The following is a 27,969-nucleotide window of genomic DNA, read 5'->3' as shown; positions in this document are numbered from 1 at the left end:
CAATGCCACGTGTCTTTTGAATAAACTGGATCCCCAAAAAGAAATGTAACAAGCCCAAGTCTGACATATCAAATGTAGCTTTCAATTGGGCCTTGAAATCTGCAATTCCTCATTTGATCCGGTGAGCAGCATGTCATCTACATAAAGAATGATGACCAGAATATCCCCCCCATCCTTCTTGATGTAGAGGGTGCTCTCAGTTGAACTATTGTGCAGCCCCTTGCTGGTCAGAAAGGCATCAATTTTGGCATACCATGCATGTGGGGCTTGTTTCAGCCCATACAAAGCTTTATTCAGCTTGCATCCCTGAAGTGCATTTCCTGAAATTTCAAATCCTGAACCTCTTCCAACAAGTCTCCATTAAGGAAAGCTGTTTTAATGTCCAACGGATGAACATTCCATTCAAAATTTGCAGCCATGGCTATAACTGACGTGATGGTGGTCATCCTGGATGTAGGAGCAAAAGTCTTCTCATAATCTATGCCTTTTTTCTGAGCATATCCTTTTGCAACCAGCCTTGCCTTGTACTGATCAATGGACCCATTTGGCTTTCTTTTGACTTTGAAAACCCACCGTGTACCTATGGCATTCTTACCTGGTGGCAAATCCACAACATCCCAAGTCTGATTTTTATGAATGGACTGCAACTCATCGTGCATGGCATTCATCCAATGCACATTATCTTTTGCTTCTTCAAATGTCTCAAGCTCCTCCTCATCAAGAAGAGTACCTGCATAAGCTGATTCAACTGAATGAGCTTCCTCCATGTGCCTTACTGCATTACGAGTTCTGCCAGGCAATGGAGCTTCAAGCCTACTCTCCCTGAGAGTCTGAAGCAACCAATGCGGGACTGTTTTGGCTGCATGTATCTCTTGAATTTCTTGCCTGACAACTTTATCCATACCTTAAGGTTGTACCAATTCAGCTGGGGGCTGAAGCTGTACTTGTGGAGCTGGCAGAGGTTGCTGTAAATTCTGAGTTTCAGTGGGGGAACCAAATGCTATAGGAAGCATCCCCTCAAACACATCTGAAAAGGACGGAATCTGAAATTCAGCATTTGTATGTGCAGAATTTTCAGAGAATATGACATCTCTACTGACAAAAATCTTGCATGTAGCAGGATTGTAGAGACGATAGCCTTTGCTTTGTGAACTATATCCCACAAAAATAGTGCCTTATCTGACAACTTGTGTCTGAACTCCACAGGCACGTGGGCATATGCAACACAACCAAAAACTCTGATGTGGTCCACTGAAGGCTTTCTCCCATGCCATGCCTCATAGGGAGTGATTGTCTTTAAAGCCTTTGTAGGAGCCCGATTTAAAATATAGTTGGCACACATGAGGCCTTCCAGCCAAAACCTGTGAGGCAACTTCTTACTTGTGAGCATGCATCTATCCATTTCCATGGCGGTGCGATTCTTCCGCTCAGCTTTGCCATTCTGTTGAGGTGTAAGCCTCACTGTAAGCTGATGCATAATGCCTTTTTCTTTCAGAAATGTCTCAAATTCATGAGACATATATTCCCCCCCTCAATCTATACGAAGTGTCTGCACCTTGAGTCCTGTCTCATTCTCAACCATAGCCACAAAGTGTTTGAAATGCATAAACACTTCTGATTTTGCCTTGAGACCATAGACCCAAGTGTAGTTGGTAAAGTCATCTACGAATGTAACAAAATAGAAATAACCCCCAAAAGTAGGTGTCCTCATGGGACCGCAGACATCACTGTAAATAAGCTACAATTTTCTTGTAGCTTTCACTGTACCATCCTTCTTGAAGGGAAGCCTATGCATTTTGCCAAGAATGCAACCTTCACATGCATGAGGAGGAGGTGACTCCAAAGGAGGTAATGCATCAACCATATCATGCCTCTGAAGTGTCATTAAGCTGCCATAGCTCATGTGCCCATACCTGGCATGCCATACTGGATGGCTATTTTTAGCTAAGATTATTAAATATAGAGATTGATTCATATATAGTGCTCGCTTTATATGGAGGGAGCTATTCATAGCATTGTGCTATCTATAGCGGGTTTCCTTCTATATAGAGGGAGGGCCAGTGCTATTGTGGAGATTAGTTGAGTGCTCCTCAACTGATGGATGGGACTTGGACTCAGGCCGGGACTCTGGCCATCTACATGGCGGATCATAGGTGGTGTATCGAAGGTCCTATGGACGGGCTCAGGTGGTATGGGATGCCTGGGTTAGATACGGGCCTATGGATGAGTCGAGCTGTAGCCCACGTGCTCGGGGGTGGTCGGGAGGGTCGAGGCACCTGCGCTATGTTTCTGGTTGTATTGAGGACGAGATTCTAGGTCAGTGATAGGGTCAGATCCTGCGGGGTGGTGTCATTTCGTATCACAGCCGTCCTATCACGATTGAATTAAACGCGAGGTATGCAGAAAGGATGTCTTCCAGGTACGCTTTTTGAGATTGCTCTTGCAAAACTGAATTTCCGCTCATGTATGGGCTGAATCGTTGGCTGATGATGTGCGCTCATGTTTGGGAGAGTTGTGGAAGAAATAGAAGTCCATAGGCTGTGTGCTCTCTCTCGGTTGCTACATGTTTGGAAATTGTGATTCCCTGAGAAGGGTAGGCGATGAGAAGACTTAATGCTTTCAGCAAGAGATATGAGGATGGATCATTTCTGACCTATAACTACCCACGCTTGGGTTGTTGATGTGATTGGCTGTGTGGGGACGCGTGAGAGTGGGCTGGTTAGGGAATGAATTCGCTCTAGGTTCTCAAGGATGAGATTCCTACCCTAGAGACCTAGATTTGTTGCAGTTGAGAAGTAGGAGGAAAGAGAGGGTGTTCATAAGCCAGAGAACGGCTTGTGTAGGAGATTCGGGCATCAGAGACAGGGGCGATATGATTGGGGCAGGCGCTTCTTTGGGAAGGAGTGTATGGCCTGATTTTAGCGTGTTTTGGCTATTTTTGGCTGGCTGGAGAAAAGCGGGTCCGGATCTATTAAAAGCGAGACTGTTTTTTGGTTAAAAAAGCAGGTTGTTTTTTTGTTTTTCTTTAGCAAGGAAAGCACTTGCTCTAAATCAAGCACCCACCCTAAATTCGCCTAGCTTTTGATGGCCCTTCCTGGCTATTTATATACCCGTTTCTCTCTCACTTCAGCACTTCAACGGATGAAGGCAAATTCCCCACCCTCTTTCTGTCTGAGATCAGCCTATCAGATTCCGCCATCTTTCTTGCTGTCCTCTACCTGCCTTCTTCCTTGATTCCACACAACACCAGATTCTCTTTTGCTAGTGTGAAGAGCACGTGTTTGGACGCTGTTGTTTTTCTTCTAGTCACTCTCCCGTGCGAGATATTTTCCAGCCATGGAAGGACATCAAAGTAATGAGACACCTACGTTGGATTACTGTTTTATTGAGATGGAGGATGAGGCTACATCGGAGGTTATTCCTCGTAGACCTCATGACCTGCTACGAGAGATGGATTCCTTGATGGATGAACTCTGGGCAGCTCTTCACTACTATAAAACCCCTCAGTACCAGAAATATATTGAAGAAGGCTCATGCTGTTCTAAATGTAGATAGCTTGTTTTAAAGTCTTTATACCGCTTCCGTGCTATTGAGAAGCGATGAAGAGGTTGACATCCTCAGTGTTGACCGACACCCAATTATTTTTGGCTCGACTGGATCTTTTGAACCATGTTTGGTTCAAGAAGCTTCCCAATTTTGTATGAATTGTAAATTATCTTGTTATTAAATTGACCAAGTTTTGGTTAATTTGGGTTTGATTTGTAACTAGTGGCCTTTATAATTTGATTGGTTTTTTCAAATTATATAATGTTTACTTTTACTCCATATATCTTACAGTTTTTTAGATATATGGTACATTGAGGATGCCTGAGACTTTGTTACATCTTAAACTGGACTTAACTAAGACAATTAGATTTCCCTTTTTTGAATCTTGGTGCGTAGATTCTTGTTTGGTTTCTATTTGAAGTTTTGATCTCGATGTGATTGTGAGTTATGATGTTTCTTCGAGTTACGTATGAAGGTTCTTATTGATTAGACCAGGATGAGTCTTGATGGATACCTTCTTTGAATCATGTCCAAAGGCGGGGTCATTCTAATTCTCACTCTTTTAGCCCAAGGTCGTGGATAGTCAGGATTCAAGAGTTGTTAGGGATGCTACCTGCTGTTTTCTTCTTTGACCTATTGGTTGGGATATTATAACACAAGGGGGTGATATAATCACATTAAGAAAAGGATTGAGAATGGATTTGCCACCCTGACTCAATCTGGGATCATCTGAGTTGAAGAGGGATTGGCCACCGGATTTACTCATATTGTCCACTGAGTTTTTTATTTGCAGTATACTTTGGTGGTATGGGACACTAAGGTATGTTACATTTAAGATTCTCTGATGTGGTGGTATAATCCAGCATGAAATAATACCCAAGGACCTCTAGGGTGAAGTACAAGTAGGCTGAATTCAATTGGGGGCAACCTGATCAGATTTTTTACGAGGGCTGACTAAGATTCTTTACCCTGAGAGAAGCCATGTATTTTTTGGGCTCAACCCTGGAGCTCCATAGTCTAGACTGAATCTCAGGGAGGGTTACCACATATCTTTTGATGATGGTCTATCAGTGCCTTGCTTGGAACTTGGTGTTCCTAGATAAGAGATCCTAAGAACTGGATGATCCTGTGCTCAGAGCGGTTTATTGTGCACAAGTTTATACAGGATATTCATTAGTGGATCTTGTTTTAAGAGATTTCGGATAGTATGTTTCCGTAGTCTTGGGATCACATAGGATTTACTCCTATGATGGTTGACTCTATACATGTCTAGAATAGTACCATTGACTGCATATAGCCAATTGAATTTTTACTGATTATCCTCGTGTAGGGGCATTCCAAGGATAGATTAGGGGACCATATCTTTGGTCAAGATTTTGCCCATTGATACTTCCATGAAGATTCTTCCATCATGAGTTATGAACGGATACCTAATTGTTCTGCGATGGAAAGTTTGTCATGTATTTCAACCCAAGAATTTGAATTACAAGGGTATTCTGTTGAGGGATTTTCTGAATACTAACCATTATGGATGCGCATGATCATCAGCATCGTATATTACGCTGAATACGGAATCGCTCTGAATAAGTAATTCAGGACATTAGGGTTGATAGAAATTGCAACCCAAAAATTGACCTCAAGGGGTTTAATTGATGGGGTTGTTCGAACAATGATTCCTCGATCTCAACCTAAGATTTTGAGTTCAAGGATACTCAATAGATAAGGTTGATAGAATCATTTACCTTCAGGTACAGATTTACCATGCTTGTGTACGGATATGTCAACGGAATTAACTGTGTGGTTTCAAGGGTTACTTGATTTCTCGAGGAGAATACTCGATGATACGTAACCTTGTTTAGATTGAGAGATTTAGTTTCCTTGGGTTGGTTATCAAAGATTGTGGCTTTGGCCTTAGATTTTCTTTGATTTGAATCTCATGGAAAGTATAGCACACTCAAACTGATAGTCAAAGTATAGTTATTGGCATGACTCATCTTCACAGAGAGTTTTCGGGGTTTTTGGTGAACTCAGGAGTGAGTTCTTAGAGGAAGGGGAGTATGTCATGTGCATGGTGTACCTAGGGTTGGATAGCAGGTTAACATGGGTTACGGGATAGCATAGGACTTGATGGCTATTTTTAGCCGAGATTGCTATATATAGAGATTGATTCATATATAGTGCTTGCTTTATATGGAGGGAGCTATTCATAGCATTGTGCTATCTATAGCGGGTTTTCTTCTATATAGAGGGAGGGCCAGTGCGATTGTGGAGATCAGTTGAGGGCTCCTCAATTGATGGATGGGACTTGGACCCAGGCCGGGACTGTGGCCATCTACATGGCGGATCATAGGTGGTGTATCGAAGGTCTTATGGACGGGCTCAGGTGGTATGGGACGCCTGGGTTAGATACGGGCCTATGGATGAGTCGAGCTGTAGCCCACGTGCTCGGGGGTGGTCCGGAGGGTCGAGGCACCTGCGCTATGTTTTTGGTTGTATTGAGGACGAGATTCTAGGTCAGTGATAGGGTCAGATCCTGCGGGGTCGTGTCAACTGAGCTGACCCTTGTTGTTCTAGACCTACACAAACCCCTTTATGTGGATTGTGATGCATGCGGAGAGTGTGTGAGCTGCTCTTCACGAGGATAGTCATGTTCTGGCCTACAAGAGTCGGAGACTGTGTGATGCTGAGAGGTATATGTGTATTTATGAGAAGAGATGCTGGTTGTAATTCATGCCCTTACTATTTGGAAGCATTATCTTCTTGGAGCTGATTTCACTGTCTAGACGGATCATCAGAGCCTTAGGTACTTCTTGATACAGACTAAGCTCTCCGAAAAGCAGATAAGGTGGGCAAACTTCTTGTCCATGTTTCATTTTCAGATTGTCCACACTATAGGAGTCCAAACGAGAGTAGTAGATGCTTTATCTAGAAGACCCCATGTGAACAATGTCACCATAGCTTATCACAAGGACCTCGAGGAAATGAAAGATCTTTATTTGTAGGATTCGGACTTCGGGGAGATCATGAGGAACATTCAGCAAGGACAATCATCCAGCCAGTATTCACTTAGGGATGGGTACCTCATGAAAGATGATCACCTTTGTGTGACCAAGAGCATGCAAACAAAGTTTTGGAAGAATGTCATGCCCCTCCATATGCAAGTCATCGTGGTATTTCTTCTACTACCCAAGCTATTGAGAGGTACTTCGTTTGGCCATGAATGCAGAAAGATATCAACAAGTTCGTGACCCATTATCTTACATGCCAAAAAGTTAAGTGCGACAAACAAAAGACTCTAGGACTCCTAATGCCGCTTTTGATACCACAGAGGCCACGGGAGACTATTGCTATGGATTTTATGTTTGATCTTCCACGATCAAAGAACAAGAATGATGGCATATGGACCATAATTGACAGGTTTAGCAAGCAAGCTGACTTCATTCCAGTCAGGAAGACTATCAAGGCAGACCATATGGCCAAGTTATTTATGGCACAGATCTTCCAGCACCATGGGATGCCTAAATACGGTCAAAGAGAGAATGGTAATTCCATGGCGCTAGACCTTTTAAAGTGTTATGCTTCTGAACAGAAATCTGAGTGGCAAAAGTATCTTTCACTAGTGGAATTTGCATACAACACCCCACTCACAACTCTATAGGAAAAGCCCCTTTCAAAGTAATATATGGGAAGGTGGTTTACCACCTATTTTTAGGACCAAGGACGAGATATTTGCAGCTGATCAATGTGTCCAACACCTCGATACAGCCTTCTCTTAGGTTCGGACAGCAATTGAAAGGTCACAGCAAAAGCAAAAGAAAGCTGCAGATAAGCATAGGAGGGAGATGAACCTCTAAGAAGGAGATTGGGTACTCCTCAAGTTTGAGAAAGCCAGGCTTAGAAAGATGAAAGGAAAAGAAAAGGTATATCCAAAGTTGTCTCCTAGATACATGGGCCATTCCTTAGTGAGCCCATAGATGAAGTCACATATCGACTAGAGCTACTAGAGACTTGGAAGATTCACAATGCTTTTCACATGAGTCTTTTAAAGAAGTATTAAGGACCAGAACTCATAGGACCAGTTCAAGAAGGACCACAAGAAGTGGAAGAAAGGGAGATCCTCCAACTAAAATAGATTGTATATCACATAGAGAAAAAGGTACCCTAGAGGCAAGGTTACCCGCAGGTACCTTGTCAAGTTCAAGAACTATTCGGCATTCGATGCGAAGTGGGTGAATGAGTTCTTTTCAGAGTATCCTCAAGTTTTACAATTGTATCAAGAAGCTTTTTAGTTGAGGGCAACTGATGAGAAGCCGAGGGGATGTCACCAATTGGTGCTTCTTCCAAGAAATAAAGAGGAATCTTTATTAGATTGACTTTGGTCAAAGAAAGTTGACTTTGGTTAACTAGAATAAGTTTTACTTACTTTTGTGTATCTCCTATTTCCTTTAATAGGGCTGTAGAAGTTATGTAACCAGATCTGATTGGGGGTTGGCCTCATTACATCCAGTTCTGTGTCGATGCAAGTGGATTCTTCAAACTTTAAATTTCGTTTATGTATAGCATGTGAATGCAATGTGAAAGTTGAATGTCTCTGAATCTTTAAATTGAAAATTTGAAGTAATATTGTCTTGCCAAAATTTTAATATTTATAGTAACATTTACATGCTTTAAAAAGTTGATTGCATATTATGCTTCCTACACATACTTTGGCACTAGTGTTAAATAGTTGCGGCGGACATCTGCTTGGCCATTAAGAATCTGGGGGGGTGGGAACCTCAGGTGATATGAGTGCATGCTCAGCCAAAAAGCTGAATGAGGATGAATTACATTTAAAATTTGTAAAATAAAATCCTTCAGAGTCATTGCTCATGAGAAGCGATGGAGTTCTTTTTATGGCTGGTTTTTTGCCCTAGGCGAAGGACAAGCCTGCAGGAGTGTGCCTTATGTAATGGAGGTAGCTTCGGCTTCAAGAGAAGCAAGTTTGTGGAGATGTGCTAGAAGGATATGTGGCTTAATCTTCATCCATAAAACTTGAGCGCCCTTTTACATCCACCTTTTGCTAAGGGCTGTATGTCTTCTCTTAGTGGTGTGGAAATGGGTGCACTTTTTCACTTGTTCTGTATTCCTGTTTCGAGTTGTGGGGCCATCTATTCCGGGTTCTAGGTCCATTCATCTTAGTGTTCTGGGTCAATTTGTTCCAGGTTTTACTTTTCCAGATCCATTAGTCCTAGGTCCATCTGTTTCGGGTTCAAGTGTTCCAGGTCCATTTGTCCCGGGTTCAACTGTTCCAAGTTCACCAAGTGTTCTGGGTACATCTATTGCAGGTTCATTGTTCGGGTCCATCTGTCCAGGGTCCTTCTGTTCTAGTTTCAGGTCCATCTGTTCTGGGTTCCGGGTGCATCTGTCTCGAGTTCAATGTATCTAAGTCCCATTCTATATACTCCGGGTTTTCAGTACACTTGCTCTGGGTTCACCATTTTTGGGTTTCCGGGTGAATCCCAGTCTGGGTTACTTCTGTACCTTATCCATTGATATGACATAATAAACAAATCATTTTTCTTCACTAAAAAAGAGCATCTATCCTTTGTCTACTTCCCCCAAGCACCAAGCCTTGCTCTATGTGGTGATCCATAACCCAAAGAATAGAATATACAAAAGTCATAGGTGCGTGCTCATGTGACATGCTTTTAGTGGCCCTTCCACCAATATTTTCTTTCTTTTGACATGCGTCGACCCTTTTCCTCTTCCTCCAATGTGACGGAGATGGTGCCACCCATGGGGGCTGACTCAATCCCATTTCTTTTTTTGCAAAGAGACTCGATCCCATTTCTTGCCATGTCCACTCAAGAGGAGATCTCTTTGTCTTGTCTATGCGCTCACTTCATCTAGCTGACCTTATTTGCGTGAGAAAAGACTCCCTTGGGTGTCAGCATCTCCTTGCTGCTGCTGTGAGACTGTGCTCTTGTATGCAGTAAAGCTTGTAACCTAAGCCAATCTCTACGTTTGGTTTCCTATTCTATTGGATCAACCGACTTCCTTTGCATGCCAAAGAATCACTGTCACTCTTACTTTTTCTTGCGAGCTAGTTTGCCACTCGTTTTTCTTGCCTCGTATATGCGCGCACACCCTCGTCTCTAACTGCTTTCCTTATCATTCCCTTTCCAGGCAGTGCTCCATGCTTTCTGTTCCTCTTTAAGGCACCTCTCAATCGATTCTTCTTCTCCTCTTGGATTCTGTTTTTCACCCTCTTGGCCAATAGATTTAACTCATGAGTGTTCCTTCAAGCAAATCATTATTTGGAGGATGCAGCTCTATCTTTGTGGATTCCTGTCTACGTGCAGGCGAGCGAGCTAATAATAGATGTTGTTTGCTATCCTGGAGTGTTGTATAGGTTTAACAGTATCTTTAAATCTGAATGATTAAGGTAATCCTCGAGGATACCTGAAATGTTTAGTGTACTAGGACCAGATCCCTACAGGTTCCAAGTGCTGTACACTTTTTAGCAGAACAGCTGCAGCAGTTAAAACCAGACTTTTTACAATGGCTCGCATTTCGAGGTGATCTTTGAAAGAATTATAAACAAGTGTTGAGGCGTGATTAGGCAGTGGCTTTTTTTGGACTGAGGGCATGCTGGCTAAGTCATTCCACCAGCAGCTGCTCAAGCACCTTTGCTGATGGCTGATCACATGTTCTGCTAGGCCGAGCGTCTTTCTGTTTAGCTTTGCTTGCTCCCCTAAGCGACACACTTCAATTTTGAGTGCTTGCATTTTGGGCATGCAAAAGAGGTAAAAGGGCACCCCCTCAGCATGTGCTATGTATGTAGAATCATTTTGGTTTTTCCAGTTTAGTTGCTGCGTTTTGAGTTCATGCATTGTAGCCAGATATTTGCAAAGTTCATTAATTGTGTGTGCATTTCTATCCTACCTGAGAGGGAGAGCAGTAGACCTGTGAATACCAATCTCTTCAGCAGTCCTCTAGATTTCTAGGTGCACACATATTTAAGGAAGAGGTATTTGAACTCAACTTGGCATATGGGACCGACTAGAGTACATCATACTGGTTGATACACACCACAAGTACAAGTTCTAGCAATAGCTATACAAGGACATCGTTGGCAGTAGTAGCTATTGATGTTGTGATTGAGTTGCAAACGTTAAGGTAGATCTACCCTTGGGTGCAGCGGCATGTGAACAGAAGGTCAAAGCACTCGAATCAGCTCTAAAAAGTTTAGAGTGCGGTGACGTACTGTAATTGACAGAAGCTTAATGCACTCAACGTAGCTCCAAAAAGTTTAGAGCGGCGACCTGTTGTAAGTGAACATTTAAAAAAAGATGGGAGCGATGATTTACTGCCGCCAAAGCTGATTGATGTAGTAGCAATTTGCACAACAGAGTTCGGCATGCCTTATTGACAAGAATATGGTCGACACATCAAAGTATTTGATGGCAATGACCTCTTCACATGGCAGTGTTGCAATCATATAAAGATCTAGATAGGCTAAGCGTCTATAGCAGTGAGCTTGTCGAGGTGCAGTGTTTTGTAGTGGCCAACACATCACACAAAGACTAACCTGAAGGAGGGCCATCTGCAATTAACAAGGTGGCATTTCAGCTCCTGAAGGATTATTGGAGTAAAGCTCAAATAATGACATTCGTTCGTTAGGCAATGGTAGCTATCAGCCTCTAGCAATCATGGTTAATTGGCGCCACACTCTGCTTCAATGACCATGCTCTGAGCCCACTTCCTAGTACGGTCCACGCACCCACAATTGCAACAATGTAAAAGGGCATAAACCCCGATGGTCCACACCTACAATTGCAATAGCAATAATGTAAAAGGGCATAAAGCCCTATGAAGAAGTGACGACCAACAATGCTCAAAATAAAAGGTTCTGTAGTGGCATCATCAATAATTCCATAGGAATGGCACATGCAACAATCTGATTCTGGAGAAGACCTGCCAAGACAAATATTTGTGATAAGGCTTACATTGGAATCATACATATGCTTAATAGCAAATAAAGTTATACAAATTGGAGACCTAGAACTCACTTATTGATTATAGATAGGTGAAGCCCCAAGCAAAGACATCTGACTTGGATTTTAATGGGTAAACCCAAGTATGCTTGGTGAATCATCCACAAAAGTAACAGTAAGAATAACCCCAATAGATGTTGTCCACATAGTCCACACACATCACTCTGAACCAAATGCAACTTATGAGATGCACCAACACTCCGGTCTTTTGGAATAGAAGACCGGTGCATTTTCCAAAGTAGGCATCTCTCACAAACATGTTTGGACAATGCATGCTTCTTTGGGAGATCAACAACCGTATCCTGTTCAATCTTACCAGGCTGCCAAAATTCAAATGTCCGAAGTGCTTATGCCACAAATGAGTATCTTTTTTTTTTTTGCGCAAAAAGTAGTGCTAGTTATATTACTTGAAAGCGAGAGTACAAGAGGGCCGAAAGGCCAGCGAGCTGCAATCGCAAAATGGATACAGCCCGAGGAGCCAAAATGCTAATTACAAGCCTCTCAGGGCATAATCATCGGAGAGTGGACAAACAACCACGGTGGGGGGGCGTAATGCCACTGAAGACTCTGAGCATAGTGCTGGAAGAACAACTCCCGGTGGTCCCAGTCGCGAAGGAAGCGCCGTCTCTTTTCCTTCCCTGCCCGGGTCCCCCTGAATCTGATCCCACGGACCCTTGAGCGTGTGAATGATCGTGCTCCAAATGTCTGCTAGGGTCTGGGTAGCAGAAGAAGCCTGATCTCCTACGGTCTGCGCGCATCTGGAAGTCCAGATATGCCAGCCTGTAATGCTCCCTATGATCTCCCAAACTGGGTGCCGAGTCATTGCTCCTGCATCTGTCTCTGTCAGATGCCAAGGGAAGCTGTCCATGTATGCCCAGGTGGCCTGCGTGATGAAGAAGACTGGATCCTGCCTAGAGAACTCATAAGCCAAGTGATGTCCCATCTCGGTGCTGCACCAGCAAACGGCTCCCCAAGTGATTGGTCCTAGCTCGAGTGCAGCCCTCGCTAAGATCCCCATGACTCCCTTCCAAACTGTCTGCGCATGCGAGCAGCTCCAAAGGCAGTGCTTCAGGGACGACTCCTCCTGAAAACACATCTGGCAGTGACCCTCCTGCCCCATCTGCCTCAGCCAGCTGCCAACTAGTAGCCCCTTGTGTGCCACCATCCAAAGAAAGTAAGAGATCTTCCTCGGCCGCCAGCTTGCCCAAAGAGTCTTCCAGAATGTGCGAAGAAAGACCAGAGATATCCCTTGGGCATACCAACTATGTGCCTGTGTGGGTAGCCCGGGCTGGAGAGCCCCAAGAGCACGCCTACCAGTACGCGCACTGTAAGAGAAGAAGGGGGTAGGGTTCTCTGAGGTCTCCAATGGTGGCCAGCGCCACTCCCCTGGGTCCCACTCCACCTCTGTCAAGGAACGGCCCTCCCATATCCAGAGTCTCCAGTCCTGGTCCTGCATAATCAGGGGGTCTATATGCGCGTTTTCCCTTGCAGCCCTACGATGCGAAGGCGCTGCTAGGGAAGCTGGGGTCGATCACGGCCTCTCTGCTCTGTAGGCGGCTATCGTCGGCGACGGAGAAGAAGTGGATCGAGGAGTCCGAGAAAAGCCTGCAACCACCAAAGGAATGCCCCAGGGTGTGAACTGTCCTAGCCACCTCTCATCTCCTGGGAAGAGCTGCTTGGTGACCATGGGAATCCTCCAACCTGCAGGAATGGCAGCATTGATCTCTGCTCGTCGAGCCTGGATCCCACGTGCCGTACCTACTACTGCTGCCAGCTCGCCTGGGCTCAGCTGGCTGTAGACGTCCCTCCAAACCCGGAGCGAGCGCGCGGGCCCACACGCCCAGAGTGCCCAAGGGATATGGGATCTCTCTCCAAGCTGGCGACCTGTATCATCTGTCACCTGGCTGCTCCAGATCAGGGGCTGTCTGTCTATCTTCTCTCGGCAGCTAGGGGGAACCTGGGAGAGGCTGTGTCGCAACTTCCTCCAGACCAAGACGAGGCTACGGAGGAAGGGGGAGCGGGGCTGAGTCAATGGGACAGAAGTGAAGATCCACTGGATAGATGGCTGCCAATCACCCCCTCTCTGGGGGGTACACGCGCTGAGACCATGCTGAAGCAAGAGCTTCCACGTCTGCCCTCCTGGGGTCAGACCGCGGATGACTAACTTGCCAAGTAGTGCCTGACTCTGCAGTTCTGGATCTATGATGCCAAGGCCGCCCTTTGTCTGGGGGAGATGTATCCAAGGCATGTCTTTGTATCCTAAGTAAGTGCTCTCTATGTCAAACCACCTCATGAATGAAAGAAGCGAGGTATCCCTGGTCTAGATACGAAAGGAGTCTAGAGAGGCAACTAAAGCCATCTCTAAAGAGATAATGATAGCGACCATGGATCTAGTAGTACACGGGGCATCAGAGTAAGAACTGCTCCTCTGACTCAACCTCCTGTCGATCGCAAAGCATACATTAGCGACACTCCCTGGGTATTACCTTAGCTCGTCCTCTCTCGATACAAAGTTAGTTTGATGATACTCAAATTTACCCGATGGAGATCCTCAATGCTACTTTAGGGGGACAATGAAGCGCTCCTCAAACATGTGAAGGCAGTGATCTCTATAGAAGCTGAGCTTTACTGGAAGCTCGCTCGACTACAACCAGGTCTTGAATGTGTGTAGCTGTAAGAGATCCTCTCAAATGACCTGGTTGTCATGGTACCAAAGTGGGATAGATGGAGCGTGGCATCCGCAATACCACCACAATTGTGCTTGGGTTTACAACTAGGCTTTGTTGTTTTTGCATTCCACTTATGATGGGTAGCAAAAGCCTGATCACCAAAGATAGAAGCATTTTGACTAGCACAGCTTTGCTCCTACTACAACAAGAGAGTGGCCGTCTGGTCAAAGCTCTAATGGTTGGGATTGCCCATGGCAACCAACCTCAATGTGGTAGCAAACCTCTTATATGAGTTAGGAAGTCCACTTTGCTAAACTGACTCTCTGGCAGAACCTCATCAATGTTGGCTAGCTACTCTTTGATATCCTTGACCTTAGTCAATTAGGCATCTTCCCTTCATCCATCTTCAAATTATCCAATTCTCATGCAAGTATGCAACCCATGCTTCATTGTGAATCTGATACAATGAGGCCAACTTATCCCAAGCATCCTTTGTAGTATCGCAAGATTTGATGTGAGGGATTATCATCCTCTTTAACGACAATGCAATCAAGGCTTGGAGCTTGAGCATCTCTGCCATCCCATGCGATCTAAACTTAGGAGGCATGGTGGCAAGAGTGGTAGATGATGAAGAGCTAACAACATTACTACCACCCATCATGGCGGTGTAGTGGCAGGAGGTGCTTGTGACGGAGGTCTCACCTCAATACTGCAATAATGTTCCACAAGTTCTTGGCACCAACACCTGATGCATTGAGGTGGAAGTTCACAAGCTGAGAAATCAATGCCAAAATACTTCTAAATGTTCGTTTGAAGGAAGCTGCTCTGGAAAAGAGCATAGTAATGCCTCAGCTGAACAGCTCCAAAATTCACAGGAGCAACAAAAAAATGCTCAGTTTAAAGTTTGCTCCAAAAGTGCCTTCAAAAAATGAATTTGCTAGTTGTAACCTGTATAAAGTAAGTGAATGGTATTGCTGAGATCCCATAAAGCAAGGCTTAAATCAAAGGCAAGTACCCGGGTTATCAGTGTTAAGCTTGCTTTATGCTATTTTGGTCCTTTTCAGATAGAGCACAGGATCGATGATGCTTTTGTTCGCTTGTGTTTACCACCTTATTAGAGGATCCATAATGCTTTGCATGTTAGTCCATTAAAGTATTATGAGGGACCTATGCTGGCCTCTTTCTTGGATGAGCCTCAGGCGGAGTTTACTGATGAAGATGAAATTGTAGTACTAGAACATATACTTTTTCATCAGATAATTGTACCCAAGCTGGTCAATATGAACACAAGTATCTTCTAAAATTTCAGAATTACCTGACAACTAATGCTAAGGGTGTAGACCGACATTATCTTTCTGAGTACCCTCACTTGATTCAACTTTATGAACAGGAACTTCAGTGGACTCTTTCCACTTAGTAGTTTCCAGTTGAGGACAACTACTTAGTTATAGTGATAAGGAAAAAAAAGGAAAGACAACCAGGAATTATGTACTTCACCACGTCAGAAAGCTGAGACTTCATAGGGATCAGCTGCAATGTGGGCTCGTAGATGATGAGCTTATGAACCAAGTTCCAGAGCAGATATCCAGAGCACACAAATAACAAGTCAATCTCCCACACAATCTGACTAGAACACACACACAGGAACACACAGACTCTTTGAAAGAGGGGAAAGAAGGCTTTGACAAATTGTAGCTCTATGTCAACCAAGAGTTGTTCATACACATAGTCGTTCTTTGTACAACAGATCAACCACACATGATGTATCTACACCACCTCCTTCCAGCAGCTTGTATAAGTAAAACGGCAAATACTAATGCTTCTCGTACGGAATCCTCATGCACAAAGAACCCCCAAGAATGCTAATCCATCGAGTCATCCCCTCCACCTATAGATTCATGAAACCTCAACGATCAAAGTCCCTATTGTGACTTCCGTTCAGTCACTATTGCATCTGCACACAAGCTGTACGTCATACTCAGAATTGTAAGCAGCCACATCACGAGTGCTTCCAGCAGCGACAACTCCCAATCTGTCTTCTGTTCCAGCTAAGCTCCCCCACGCAGCCTGCACACTTGTGCGTGATTAAAGGTAACAAACCCACAGCCCAAAAAAATAAGCGGCTCGTACTTCATGTCGATCAGCCCATTAGCTCTCTACTCAGCCAATCATCCATCAGCCTTGTGTTTTTTTTTTCTTAGATCATCACACCCTGTTGACAGCCCGTATACAGCCCAGTCGCCCTCTGAGATTGTCACCACCCTCTACACCTTGACGCACTGCTTTTGTACAACACTTTGAGGCCCATGAACCATCCATTCATCGACCAACAGATCCTTTCCTCTCTCTTCCTTTTCCGCTCTCTCCCCCCAACTCCATCTCTCTCACTCATCAACGTTTTCCAGCACTCTCCAGTAGCTGCCATCCCATGTATCAGCCCACTCGTCAGCCAGAGCATCCCCAATCCTTGATCACGTAGCCACCTTGCATGCATACATTCCCTTCCAGATTTTCCAGCCACGTCATCACGTATAATTTACCACTCCTCCATTTAAAAAATGCAAAATATCCCCCCAATGCACATTTTGGCCCGTTAGTCACACAATTCCCACACACATTAGCATGCACATTAAGGCTTGCATGCACCCTCATACACACACATGAAAAGCCCCTTGACATGGACACTAGAACATATCAAATTCTTGTAACATGCAAGTGCACATTGACTCAAGAAAATAAAATAAAATAACCCTTCATGACTTGATTTACATGACCCCAACATTTTTACTTGACCACACACTGGACACCCTTGCTCTGGAGATCTGGTACAACCACATTGCATTTCATCATTTCCCATGAAGTCCCTACAAAACATACTTTATTGTCTCAAAAAACTATACATTAGTCCATCATGCTTGTGAAAGAAAAATCCACAAATGCCAAAAGCCCACACCTACTCTAGATGTGTACAACTATGTGCCTACCCACAGCTATATACAGTGCTTGAAAACTTGATACAGGTTTTGTCCTATCATTTTGCCCATCCCCCAGTCTGCAGACATTCATGTCTTGCAGATAGGGGTATGTAAGATTTGCATTTCTTCAGAGATATCCTCATCCGTGAGTTCTTTCGGCTTGTCTGGTTTCATCACAGTAGGTCCACAGCTGCCCACACTAATGATCCTATGAAAGTATTATTTTAGTCTGAAGCCATTGACTCTATTCTTATGCTGCTGACCATCCAAATCCTCAAGTTGATATGAGCCATTTTTTACTCTATTCTTATGGTGCTGACACTGTAGGCATGACCTGCACCAATGTCTTATGTCTCTCTGGAGGGATGGCCACACATACCCTTCTGTAAGTATTTTCCTCAGCATGATTTTGAAAGCAAAATGTCCTCCACATACTCCCTCATGATTAGCTTGTAGAATATGAAAAACTTCCTCATGCCAGGGAATTCTTCTGAGCACCAGAGGGCCAGCACCTTTCATGTAAAGAACATCATCTATCAGACAATAATAAGTACAGCTTTTAATAAATCTGTATTTTCTTTGTTTCGGGACTTCTTTAGGCACTTTACTAGTTAACAGGAAGCTTTCCTCACAAGCAAATGTCTCCCTTCCTTTGTATAAGGACTCCTGCACTCCTATTGCATCAACATAAGCTGCTGTAATTTCCTGCGCAGCATCATGTGCATTTACATTCTTACCTCTTTCAATATGCTGGAGTGTCCAGGCATCCAATTGATTTAACAGTTTCTTCACCGTGCTTATCTATCTCTTCAAATGAACATGCTTAACCTTCCAGACACCTAAAATTTGCTTCACAACCAACAGAGCATCTCCCTTAATCATGAGTCTCTTAATACCCAGACTAATGCATACTTTCAAACCTTCGAAGAGGGCTGCATATTCAGCTTCATTATTACTGCTGGCTTCGAGCTGAATTCCCATTTTCCGAATCTCCTTCCCTCCCGGATCATAAATGACAATTCCTTCTGTACTTTTATTTAAACTTTTTTTGTAAGATCCATCAAAGTGTAAAACAACTGCATCCTCTAGTACTTTTTCTTCATTCATGTTAGTGTTCTTCTCCACATCTCTAACTAAAATAGGTCCTTCCTTATAGGTGAGGAGATCAGCCAAGGAAGCTCTAGTAGAGTTCTCAACCAAGAAGGTAAAAGAGTACTCTTGTAACTCTACTATCCATTTAATCATGCTCCTGGAGATGTTTGTACTATTCAACATATGAGGCAGTAGTGAACTGAGAACCACAAAAGGCCTGGACAATAGATAAGACCGAAATCTCCTATAGGCATACAAGAGGCTAGCTAGGACCAATTCAGCCGCTGAATACTTCCTCTCTACTTCACTCTTCACCCTGCTGGCATAGTAGACTGGCCTCATATATCTGGAACCCTCTCCCTGCTGCAAAAGAATAGCACCAATAGCATTTGGTCCTATAGACGGATTCACATAAAAAGTCCTAGAATAATCCCATAACTGCCTCAAACACCTCTTCACTCTTTGTCATCCATTTCAGAGGCTCAGATTTTACCACCTGCTGAAGAGGATACAAAATCTGAGACAACATATTAATAAATCTCGACAAATACTTCATGTTTTGGAGAAAGGTATGCAACTGCTTGGTATTCTCAGGAGAGGACAACATAACTAAAGCTTTTACTTCACCTGGATCTAGCTCAATCCCATTTTCAGATACAATATGCCCCAATATTTTAATGTTGGTCTGAGCTAACTGAGTCTTCTTAGGATTTAATTGACCACCATTATTATCAATCTCATAAAATACCTGATCCAGCTTGCCACAGTGCTCCCTTCTTCCACTGTAGACACAGATGTCATCACTAAACACTTTACAAAATTTATCCAGGAAAGGTGCTAAAATCAGATTTGAATTCTCCTGATAGTGCGAGGGGTCGTTGGTAACTCCAAAAGGCATTTTCCTGTAACAAAAACAGCCCCAGGGGGTAATGAAAGTAGTCTTGATTTGATCTTCCTAGGCTATGGCTATCTGGAAGTACCTTGAATATCCGTTACACAAGCTGTACATTTCATGACCCGCCACTTTATCAAGAATATCATCCAAAAAAGGCAGAGGATAGTGGTTTCTCTTTGTCACTACATTCAGAGGTTTGTAATCGACACAGACTCTCCATTTGTCTACACCTTTTGGCACTATGACCACAGGACTTATCTAATCAGAGTGAACTACAGGATAAATTATTCTTGCCTTGAGAAGCTTATCTACCTCTTCCTTCAACACCTCTCTCTGTTCCGGGCTTAATCTCCTTATTTTCTGAAAAACAGGTTTGGCACCTTCCTTCAGCTCAATCCTCAGAGGCTTCCCTTTAAATCCCCTGATCTCCTCATAAGAGGTGATAAACAAATTGGGGTATTTTTGCAACATCTTCAAATATTCTTCTTTCTCCTCAACATTGAGATCAGGATTCAATGATTGCTCAATCAAAATCTGATCCTCATCTACCAAATCCACCAATGCTATTGTTCCTTCATCACTTTCTGAAGTCACCGAGCTCTCATCCTCACTGCTGGTTTCACTTCTCTCTTCCTCTTCACTTGCTGAATCTGAAACTTCAGCCCTGCTTACCATATCGAAATTCAATTTGTACAGAAAAGATTCCTCTCTGCCAATTCTGAATTGCACCTACCTTCCTCAACCACGGCCTTCCAAGAATCAAAGGATAGGCTCCCAACCCCGCAGGCATCACATGACAATCCACTTGACATGAAACACTGAATGCCTCAACCTCCAGGCTAGGTACTATCCCTAAAGTCTTCACCTTGGAGTGGTTTGCCATTCTGATGCAATAACTAGAGGAGCGGGATATCTTCAGTCCTAATCTCTCTACACAAGCGTGGGTAATCACACAAATCTGTGCACCCCCATCTATATAGGCCTCTGCAAAACCCTTTCCTTTATGCCAGGCTTCTACAGCAGGTAAAAGATCTGGCAACTCTGAGACAAACATCAGTTTAATTGTACCTTTATGAGAGTTCCTCTTTGCTGGATTTACAGCCTGCCTCCATTCTTTTTTAAGCTTTGGGCATAGACCAATCATTTGGGCAAATGTAATGTCCGGTTTCCTCGCTGAAAGATCTTCCACCAAATCATGATCTCCGTGCTCCTTCCCCATGGGATAATCTGCAGTTCTGTACTTCCTTCTGGGCTTCGTGCTCTTCTTCTTTTGGTAGGTCATCATCTCCTCAGACTGCTTCCCCTTCTTTGCACTCGGACCAACCTCCTCTTCTCTATCTCTTTTCCCTAATGGCATGACATCTTTAACTTCCTCGAACTCGAATAAGCCAAATGTAACTACCTTACCTTTCCCTTTCTCTTTTGCAGTGGCTTTACGGATTCCAGAGGCACTAGGCTGACCTGCATCTTTTACTTCTACACTATGATCATTCACCCTATTATTTAACCCTGTTGGCAATGGATGAACATCACCTTCAGCACGAGGAGGCTTATCACACTGTGTGCTGTAATGTCCCCACTTTCCACAATTAAAGCACTGGACACAAGGTGCAAATGACCCTTGACCTCGTCCTGCCTGCCATGGGCCTGAATTATTTGAAGAAGGCATGCTACCTCTGCCATAACCACCCGATGATCTACCTCTTCCCCTATTGTTCATCAAATTCAAACTCAAACTCTTCATAAGCTCCGACATTTCACGAATTTCTTCTTTTATATTCTCCTCCTCCTTGACTTCAGACTTCTGTATTTCTGGCTTCACATGAGAGATAGTTTCAGGGACATGCTGAACCATTGGCATCTCTTGCATCATTTGTGACAATCTTATCTGCTTCCTCTCCTTCTCTTTTGCTACCCTGAGAGCATTCTCATAAGTGACCAGCTCTTTGCATTCAATCTTTATCCTAATCTCCGGCTTCAGACCAGCAGCAAACCTATCCTTTTTTATGACTCTGGGAGGAACTTCAGGTAATAAGGCCACCTGCCATTTATTTCACAACACAGTGAACTTAATGACATACTCATCCACTAACTGAGTCGGCTGTTGCTGCAATAAACATAGCTCTCTCCAAATGCCATCAGGATCCCTAACACACATAAACTTGTCCAGTAAAGCTGTCCTCACCTCTGGATAAGTCGGGTTTTTGTGAGCACCCTGATCATCACGCATCCTTGCAGAGAAAGTTTGCAGCCAAGTTCTTGCTTCTCCCAACAGACAAAAGGATAGAATCTGAAGGACTTCTGGAGCATTCCTGTCTTTAATAAGAGCTGTGAACTCCAAGCACTCTAAAAACCTCTCTGGGTCTTCATTGGGCAACCCGTGAAATTGAGGAAATTCATGAGCCATCTCTCCTCTTGACTAACTTATCTCAAACACACTTCCAACCAGAAATACCACCCAACCTCTTCTGGAAAGAAAACAAAAATAATCACTCTACTGAAGAAAACTACCCTGCATCTGATTGGAATTCTTCTTCTTAAGAGCAATCACTTTCAAAGCCTTTTGAACCTTACCACGGAGACGTATCACCCAAGTTCAACATCAAGGCATCTATCTCTCCTGTGTCCACACTCCCCACATAACTCACAATGAATCACTCTCATGCGAGGCTTTGTCTTCATAGTTTCAATCCGTAACCACACAGAAATTCAAGCAACATTCCCCAACCAATCTTCTGGGCCGTTTTGTCTTGAGTACCCAATCTTAATTCAAAACTCCTCCAGTCCCCAGCAGGATCGCCAAAAAGATGATAAGAAAAAAAAGGAAAGACAACCATGAATTATGTACTTCACCACGTCAGATAGCTGAGACTTCATAGGGATCAGCTGCAATGTGGGCTCGTAGATGATGAGCTTATGAACCAAGTTCCAGAGCAGATATCCAAAGCAGACAAATAACAAGTCAATCCCCCACACAATCTGACTAGAACACACACAGAGGAACACACAGACTCTTTGAAAGAGGGGAAAGAAGGCTTTGCCTTGTTGTAGCTCTGTGTCAACCAAGAGTTGTTCATACACAGTCGTTCTTTGTACGACAGATCAACCACACATGATGTATCTACAACACCTCCTTCCAGCAGCTTGTATAAGTAAAACAGCTCGTACTTATGCTTCTCGTACAGAATCCTCATGCACAAAGAACCCCCAAGAATGCTAATCCATCGAGTCATTAGATTCATGAAACCTCAACGATCAAAGTCCCTATCGTGACTTCCGTTCAGTCACTATTGCATTTGCACAGAAGCTGTACGTCATACTCAGAATTGTAAGCAGCCACATCATGAGTGCTTCTAGCAGCGACAACTCCCAATCTGTCTTCTGTTCCAGCTAAGCTCCCCATGCAGCCTGCACACTTGTGCGTGATTAAAGGTAACAAACCCACAGCCCAAAAAAGTAAGCGACTCGTACTTCTTGTCGTTCAGCCCATTAGCTCTCTGCTCAGCTAATCGTCCATCAGCCTTGTGGTTTTTTTTTTTCCCAGATCATCACACCCTGTTGACAGCCCATACACAGCCCAATCGCCCTCTCAGATCGTCACCACCCTCTACACCTTGACGCACTGCTTTTGTACAACACTTTGAAGCCCATGAACCATCCGTTCATCGACCAGCAGATCCTTTCCTCTCTCTTCCTTTTCCGCTCTCTCCCCCCAACTCGATCTCTCTCACTCATCAATGTTTTCCAGCACTCTCTAGTGGCCGCCATCCCACCTATCAGCCCACTCGTCAGCCAGAGCATCCCCAATCCTTGATCACGTAGCCACCTTGCATGCATACATTCCCTTCCAGATTTTCCAGCCACATCATCACGTAGAATTTACCACTCTTCCATTTAAAAAATGCAAATATCCCCCCAAGGCACATTAAATGCACATTTTGGACCTTTAGTCACACAATTTCCACACACATTAGCATGCACATTAAGGCTTGCATGCACCCTTGTACACACACATGAAAAGCCCCTTGACATGGACACCAAAACATATCAAATTCCTGTAACATACCAGTGCACATTGACTCAAGAAAATAAAATAAAGAAACCCTTCATGACTTGATTTACATGACCCCAAAAACATTTTTACTTGACCACACACTGGACACCCTTGCTTTGGAGATGTGGTACAACCACATTGCATTTCATCATTTCCCATGAAGTCCCTACAAAACATACTTTATTGTCTCAAAAAACTATACATTAGTCCATCATGCTTGTGAAAGAAAAATCCACAAATGCCAAAAGCCCACACCTACTCTAGATGTGTACAACTATGTGCCTACCCACAGCTATATACAGTGCTGAAAAACTTGATACAGATTTTGTCCTATCAACGGGAGAGAATGTAACAAGTCTTCATTTCTATGGACACATTTTTCCATCTATTTTTATTTTCATCTAATTTATTTATTTTAGTTTTGTGCACATGTTACTGATCACATGTTTGAGTGTTTGCGTGAGCTCTCTGTTATAGGACTTCACACACAGCGTCGATAGATCTATTGGAGGTTTCTGCCTGAGATGGATGGTGATTCGATGTTTCTATAGTGTTTTTCTACCAGTTCAAGGTTGTGGTATTGAGATACTGATGAGATTGACGTGGGAAGTATATGGTTCACAGTGTACATGAAGATTGGGGGTAGAACCTTGCGTTCTACACTCTCATCCCATTCTTTTGATTTAGTTTTCGCAATCAGTGGCTTTGGCAGTTCGACACATCTTTTGGCTATCCGAGAAGGATTCTTTAATACTATTGTTTTCGAAAATCAGCAATATTAGAATGTATAAATATTCCAGGTGGCTAGCTCTATAGACAACCAGTCTTTACCCAACATATGACTCCAGTCCCTACCCAACAACCAGTCTCTACCCAACATATTCATGCAGTCCCTACTGAACAACCAGTCTTTAAGCACCTGTTTGAATCCACATAGAGCTCTGTTTACGTGTGCCAAGCATGGCCTCATCTGCCTTCTAATGGATCATTTTGCCACTCAGGTTTTTATGTCACCTTGGTGCTGAAATCCATGACTGGAATTAAAAGGCATTTGTTTCAATAGCTAGGGGACAAGAACAGAGGAGTTTTGCACTCCCTTTTAAAAAAATTTGTATATCTAGTGTCAACAGCTATGGTTTTTATGATATAGGTGACGTGTGTCCTGATTGCAGTCTGGAAGTGTAGGATTTGTAACAATAAGGGAATTCTCAATGCCTTTGATGATCGAAGAAAGTATAGAACAGGTTTTTGTAGTGTCAACAGCTCTGGTTTTTATATTACATGTGATGTGTGTCCTGATTGCAGGCTGGAAGTTTAGGATCCGTAAGAAAAAGGGAATTCTCAGTACCTTTGACGATCGAAGAAAGTGTAGAACAGGTTTGCTTTCAGCAACACATTGTTTCTAATTGTCTGTGATAGTGATATGATTATCTTGGGTGACGATGCACCTATTTCATGTACTCAATGCAAGGCATCTAGGATTTTGCTGGAGGCTAGGGCATGAGTGTGTTCAATGATAGAATTAGGTACTCATGTGGTTTTTGTTTCAGCATAATCTATTCTTTCAAGGCTCATTGGATGGATATGTTCAAGACTCCAAAGTATGGTGTTTATGCATCTGGAACGTGTTAGGTTTCACATTCTTATGTGGTTCATGAAACTATGCAGGCCTTGATGATGTTTATCTGCAAAGTGTATATTTAGTATCAACTCTCATGTGCCATAGCATAACAGCTGCGGTAGAGTCACAACCATTGATACTTGTATTGTTCTGGATGTTGGGGTTTGACAAAATCAGGCCCAGTTTGCATGCAAACAAGCTAGAAAAGATGGCTTAAGAAGATTGCAATTGGAGCTGTTACTGCCCTTGATTGGAGCCACCGACCTTGATGACTGGCCAGTATGTAAGCATTAAAATATAGCTGTGTCAATATTATTTTAATTGCAGTATAAATTCTCACAAGACTTTGGGTGCTGCTAAATAGACTTTGTGCTGAAAAGAATTCCCTCTGACGTACGTTGCAATGATCATTGGTTTGAAAGATATTCTAATGCATCATAACCTTGTGCACTATCAGGGTGGAATCCAACAACAGTTCAAGGCTGCAGTTCCAGTTGTATCAGCATTGTTGAAGGGACTCTCTGATACGAATGATCTTTCACAAGATACTGCTTTTCAGAGATACATCATCGATGAAGGTGATGCAGTTGGAGTGTGGGAAACTGAGAAGGTGCATTTTCTTTTTTTAATGGTCTCTATCAATTTAACAAAGCTACACAAAGTTTTCAATAAGGCAGGAAAATACAGTGATTGTTCATGGATCTGACGAGGCTCCATCCACGTAAAAAGAGTTCAGTGGCAATGAGGACCAGGAATTGGCCTTTGAAGTCACTGAGAGTGTGGAGCTTGTGCTTGGACGCCACCTTGACTGCACCACTCTTTGACGTTACCTGCACCTTGTATTTATTAGTTAACAAGCTTGGCTCTGATATCAAGTGAGAAAATCATGAGCAAACAATAGGAGGGGTCACATGGCTCAGTCACGTTCTTAGAAAAATGTCGCTCTTTTTTGGGGGAGACCCAGCCCTCACTACTGCCACAACCAGTATAAATGTGGTATGACCTTGGATGGATTCAAATTGCATTGACCATTAGTGAGGCCATATCATCAACTTAAATTGTAAATACTTAGCAATAGATACACATAACAAACAAGGTACTAACCTCTGAGAAGGTCCCGCCAATTGCATCTGCATGTGTTCCGCATTGGGACTCTCCTGCATTTCTACGTCGCATTCAGATATTATCATATTAGCCGTGCGACGGTCTTTATTCAGTGGACAATCCTTCCACTGATGTCGCTGAAGGCAGCCGAAGCACAATCCTTCTTTTCTAGCTTTCTCTTTTTGTTCAGGGGTCAACGAGGACTTTGACCAAGCCCGGGCTGCCATTGGAGTTATTTTCCTTTTCACCCCAACGGTGGTACTTGTTTTTACTGGTCCCTCAACCGGCTTCACCTGCTTGGTTTGGCCACTTGGCTGCGAGACACTTGTCTTTGAAACCCATTTCCTCGGAAATCCCCCTTTTTTCGGGTACTCATACTGAGTCCCTGCCTGCACAAATCCACCAGATCTGCCTCTGGCATCCTCATAGTTCAGGGCTACTGCGATAGATTCATCTAATGTAGTCACATACTTAGCCCGAACTTCCATTTTGATCTTGTCGTTCAGTCCATAGATATAGTCTTTTAACTGAACCGACATAGGGAGAGGGTCTGTTATTTTCATGACACATTCCCTGAATTTGTCAGTGTACTCTGCCACTGACAGACTCCTCTGACGAAGATTTCTATAAGCATCCCAAGCTCGGGATTCTTCATCAGGTGGGAGAAAGTGTTTCTTGAATTCAGCTTTAAACCCTTCCCAGGTGGTTGGAGCAACTTGATCCTTCTGTTGCTTTATCCACCATCTGTCCGCTGCCTCAATAAACAGGTGTGTGGCCTCGCGGATTTTCTTTAGATCGGATCTAATTTCACAAATGGCGAAGGCTTCTTCCCACTTGTGTAACCAAACCTCGATCACATCAGAGCTGCGCTCGGTCATCCGACCAGCGTACTTCTCCGGTCTATAATTAGCGATATCAGGCACTTTGACCCTTGCGCGCTCTAAGGAATGTATACTGGGCTCTGGCTCTACTGGAGCTTTGCCCTTATCAATTCTAGACGGTCTAGCCAACAAGGCTTGCACCATCTCCCTGATCTCATTTTGACCAGCATTCACTTGAAGCTGCTGGTTCATAATCTGCTGTAAAGCATCTTCTAATAACGAAATCCTACCAATCAAAGTAGGTGCTGCCTGATGTGACATCTGTTGTGTAGACTGCACTCTAGACTCACTAGGATTCACCCTTGAATTCTGCCCTTCTGCCTCCATAGATTCACAATGGAAGATGGGGTTTTTTTTTTTTTTTTTTTTCAGTCTTTTCTAAAACCCAAATAACCAATATATACACCCTTCACTTCTGTTCTACTTTCTTGGTTTTTTTTTCTTTTCGACGGTGCAGAAATAACAGGACCATATGAAAAACAAAAAAAACTGCATGGAAAGAAAGGGCTCCCTGATTTCTCCTCTTCAAACGATTCGACGATATGAGGCCTAGGTTGATCTTGCAAGAGAACTTGCTACAAGGGTCTGCGCCAGCCCCCTCAACCTCGCGAGATGAAATATGCGTCGATCAGAGGAGGTCTCGTAATATTCGACGGATCACGTCACCTCTGCGCTGCCTTACGTGATACCACATGTTAGGCTCAGCCTAAGATTTTCTCTCTCCTATGCTCTCAGCAAAGTCACACAGGTGCTGGCATCAATTTGAATTATGCACGTCGCAATTCTGCTCACTATCCCGATTTCAAGTCCAAAAAAAACAGTCGCGATATACTGTTGTTCTTCACTTCAAACTCCCTGCTCGGCTACTGATTGCTCGACGATTCACTCTTCCTGTCGAACCTGCTCCAACGACCCCGTCGAATTCGAGCAGACGTCGACAACCTCGTTTACCCGTCACCTGCGACTGTTTTTCCACGCTAACAGCTGTTCATCGTGAACAGATAGTCAAGTTCCCCATGCTACTCCTGTTTAGCAGAAAGCGATCCTGATTTTGCTTCGCCTCAAAACTCGAAATCTTCCACCTCCTTGGACTGCT

General features: G+C 43.6%; 1 protein-coding gene across 4 annotated transcripts in view; it reads left to right on the top strand.

Moving 5' to 3' along the window:
- The window catches only part of LOC147897838 (uncharacterized), a 76,770-nt gene that overhangs the window by 18,347 nt on the left and 30,454 nt on the right, over positions 1 to 27,969 (top strand). For all 4 annotated transcript variants that reach the window (XM_087380715.1, XM_087380716.1, XM_087380714.1 and 1 more), the window contains exons 2-4: positions 24,573 to 24,644; positions 25,066 to 25,167; positions 25,346 to 25,498. In XM_087380715.1, coding sequence (XP_087236841.1) covers positions 24,573 to 24,644; positions 25,066 to 25,167; positions 25,346 to 25,498 — 327 coding nt within the window. The remainder of the gene's footprint in view (positions 1 to 24,572; positions 24,645 to 25,065; positions 25,168 to 25,345; positions 25,499 to 27,969) is intronic.

The sequence above is a fragment of the Dipteris shenzhenensis genome, chromosome 10, assembly GCF_047967505.1.
Source record: "Dipteris shenzhenensis isolate YYH24624 ecotype China chromosome 10, Dip_SZ_1.0, whole genome shotgun sequence".
Lineage (NCBI taxonomy): Eukaryota > Viridiplantae > Streptophyta > Polypodiopsida > Gleicheniales > Dipteridaceae > Dipteris > Dipteris shenzhenensis.
Note: the sequence above shows the minus strand (reverse complement) of the source record. Positions and strands in the feature narration are given on the sequence as shown.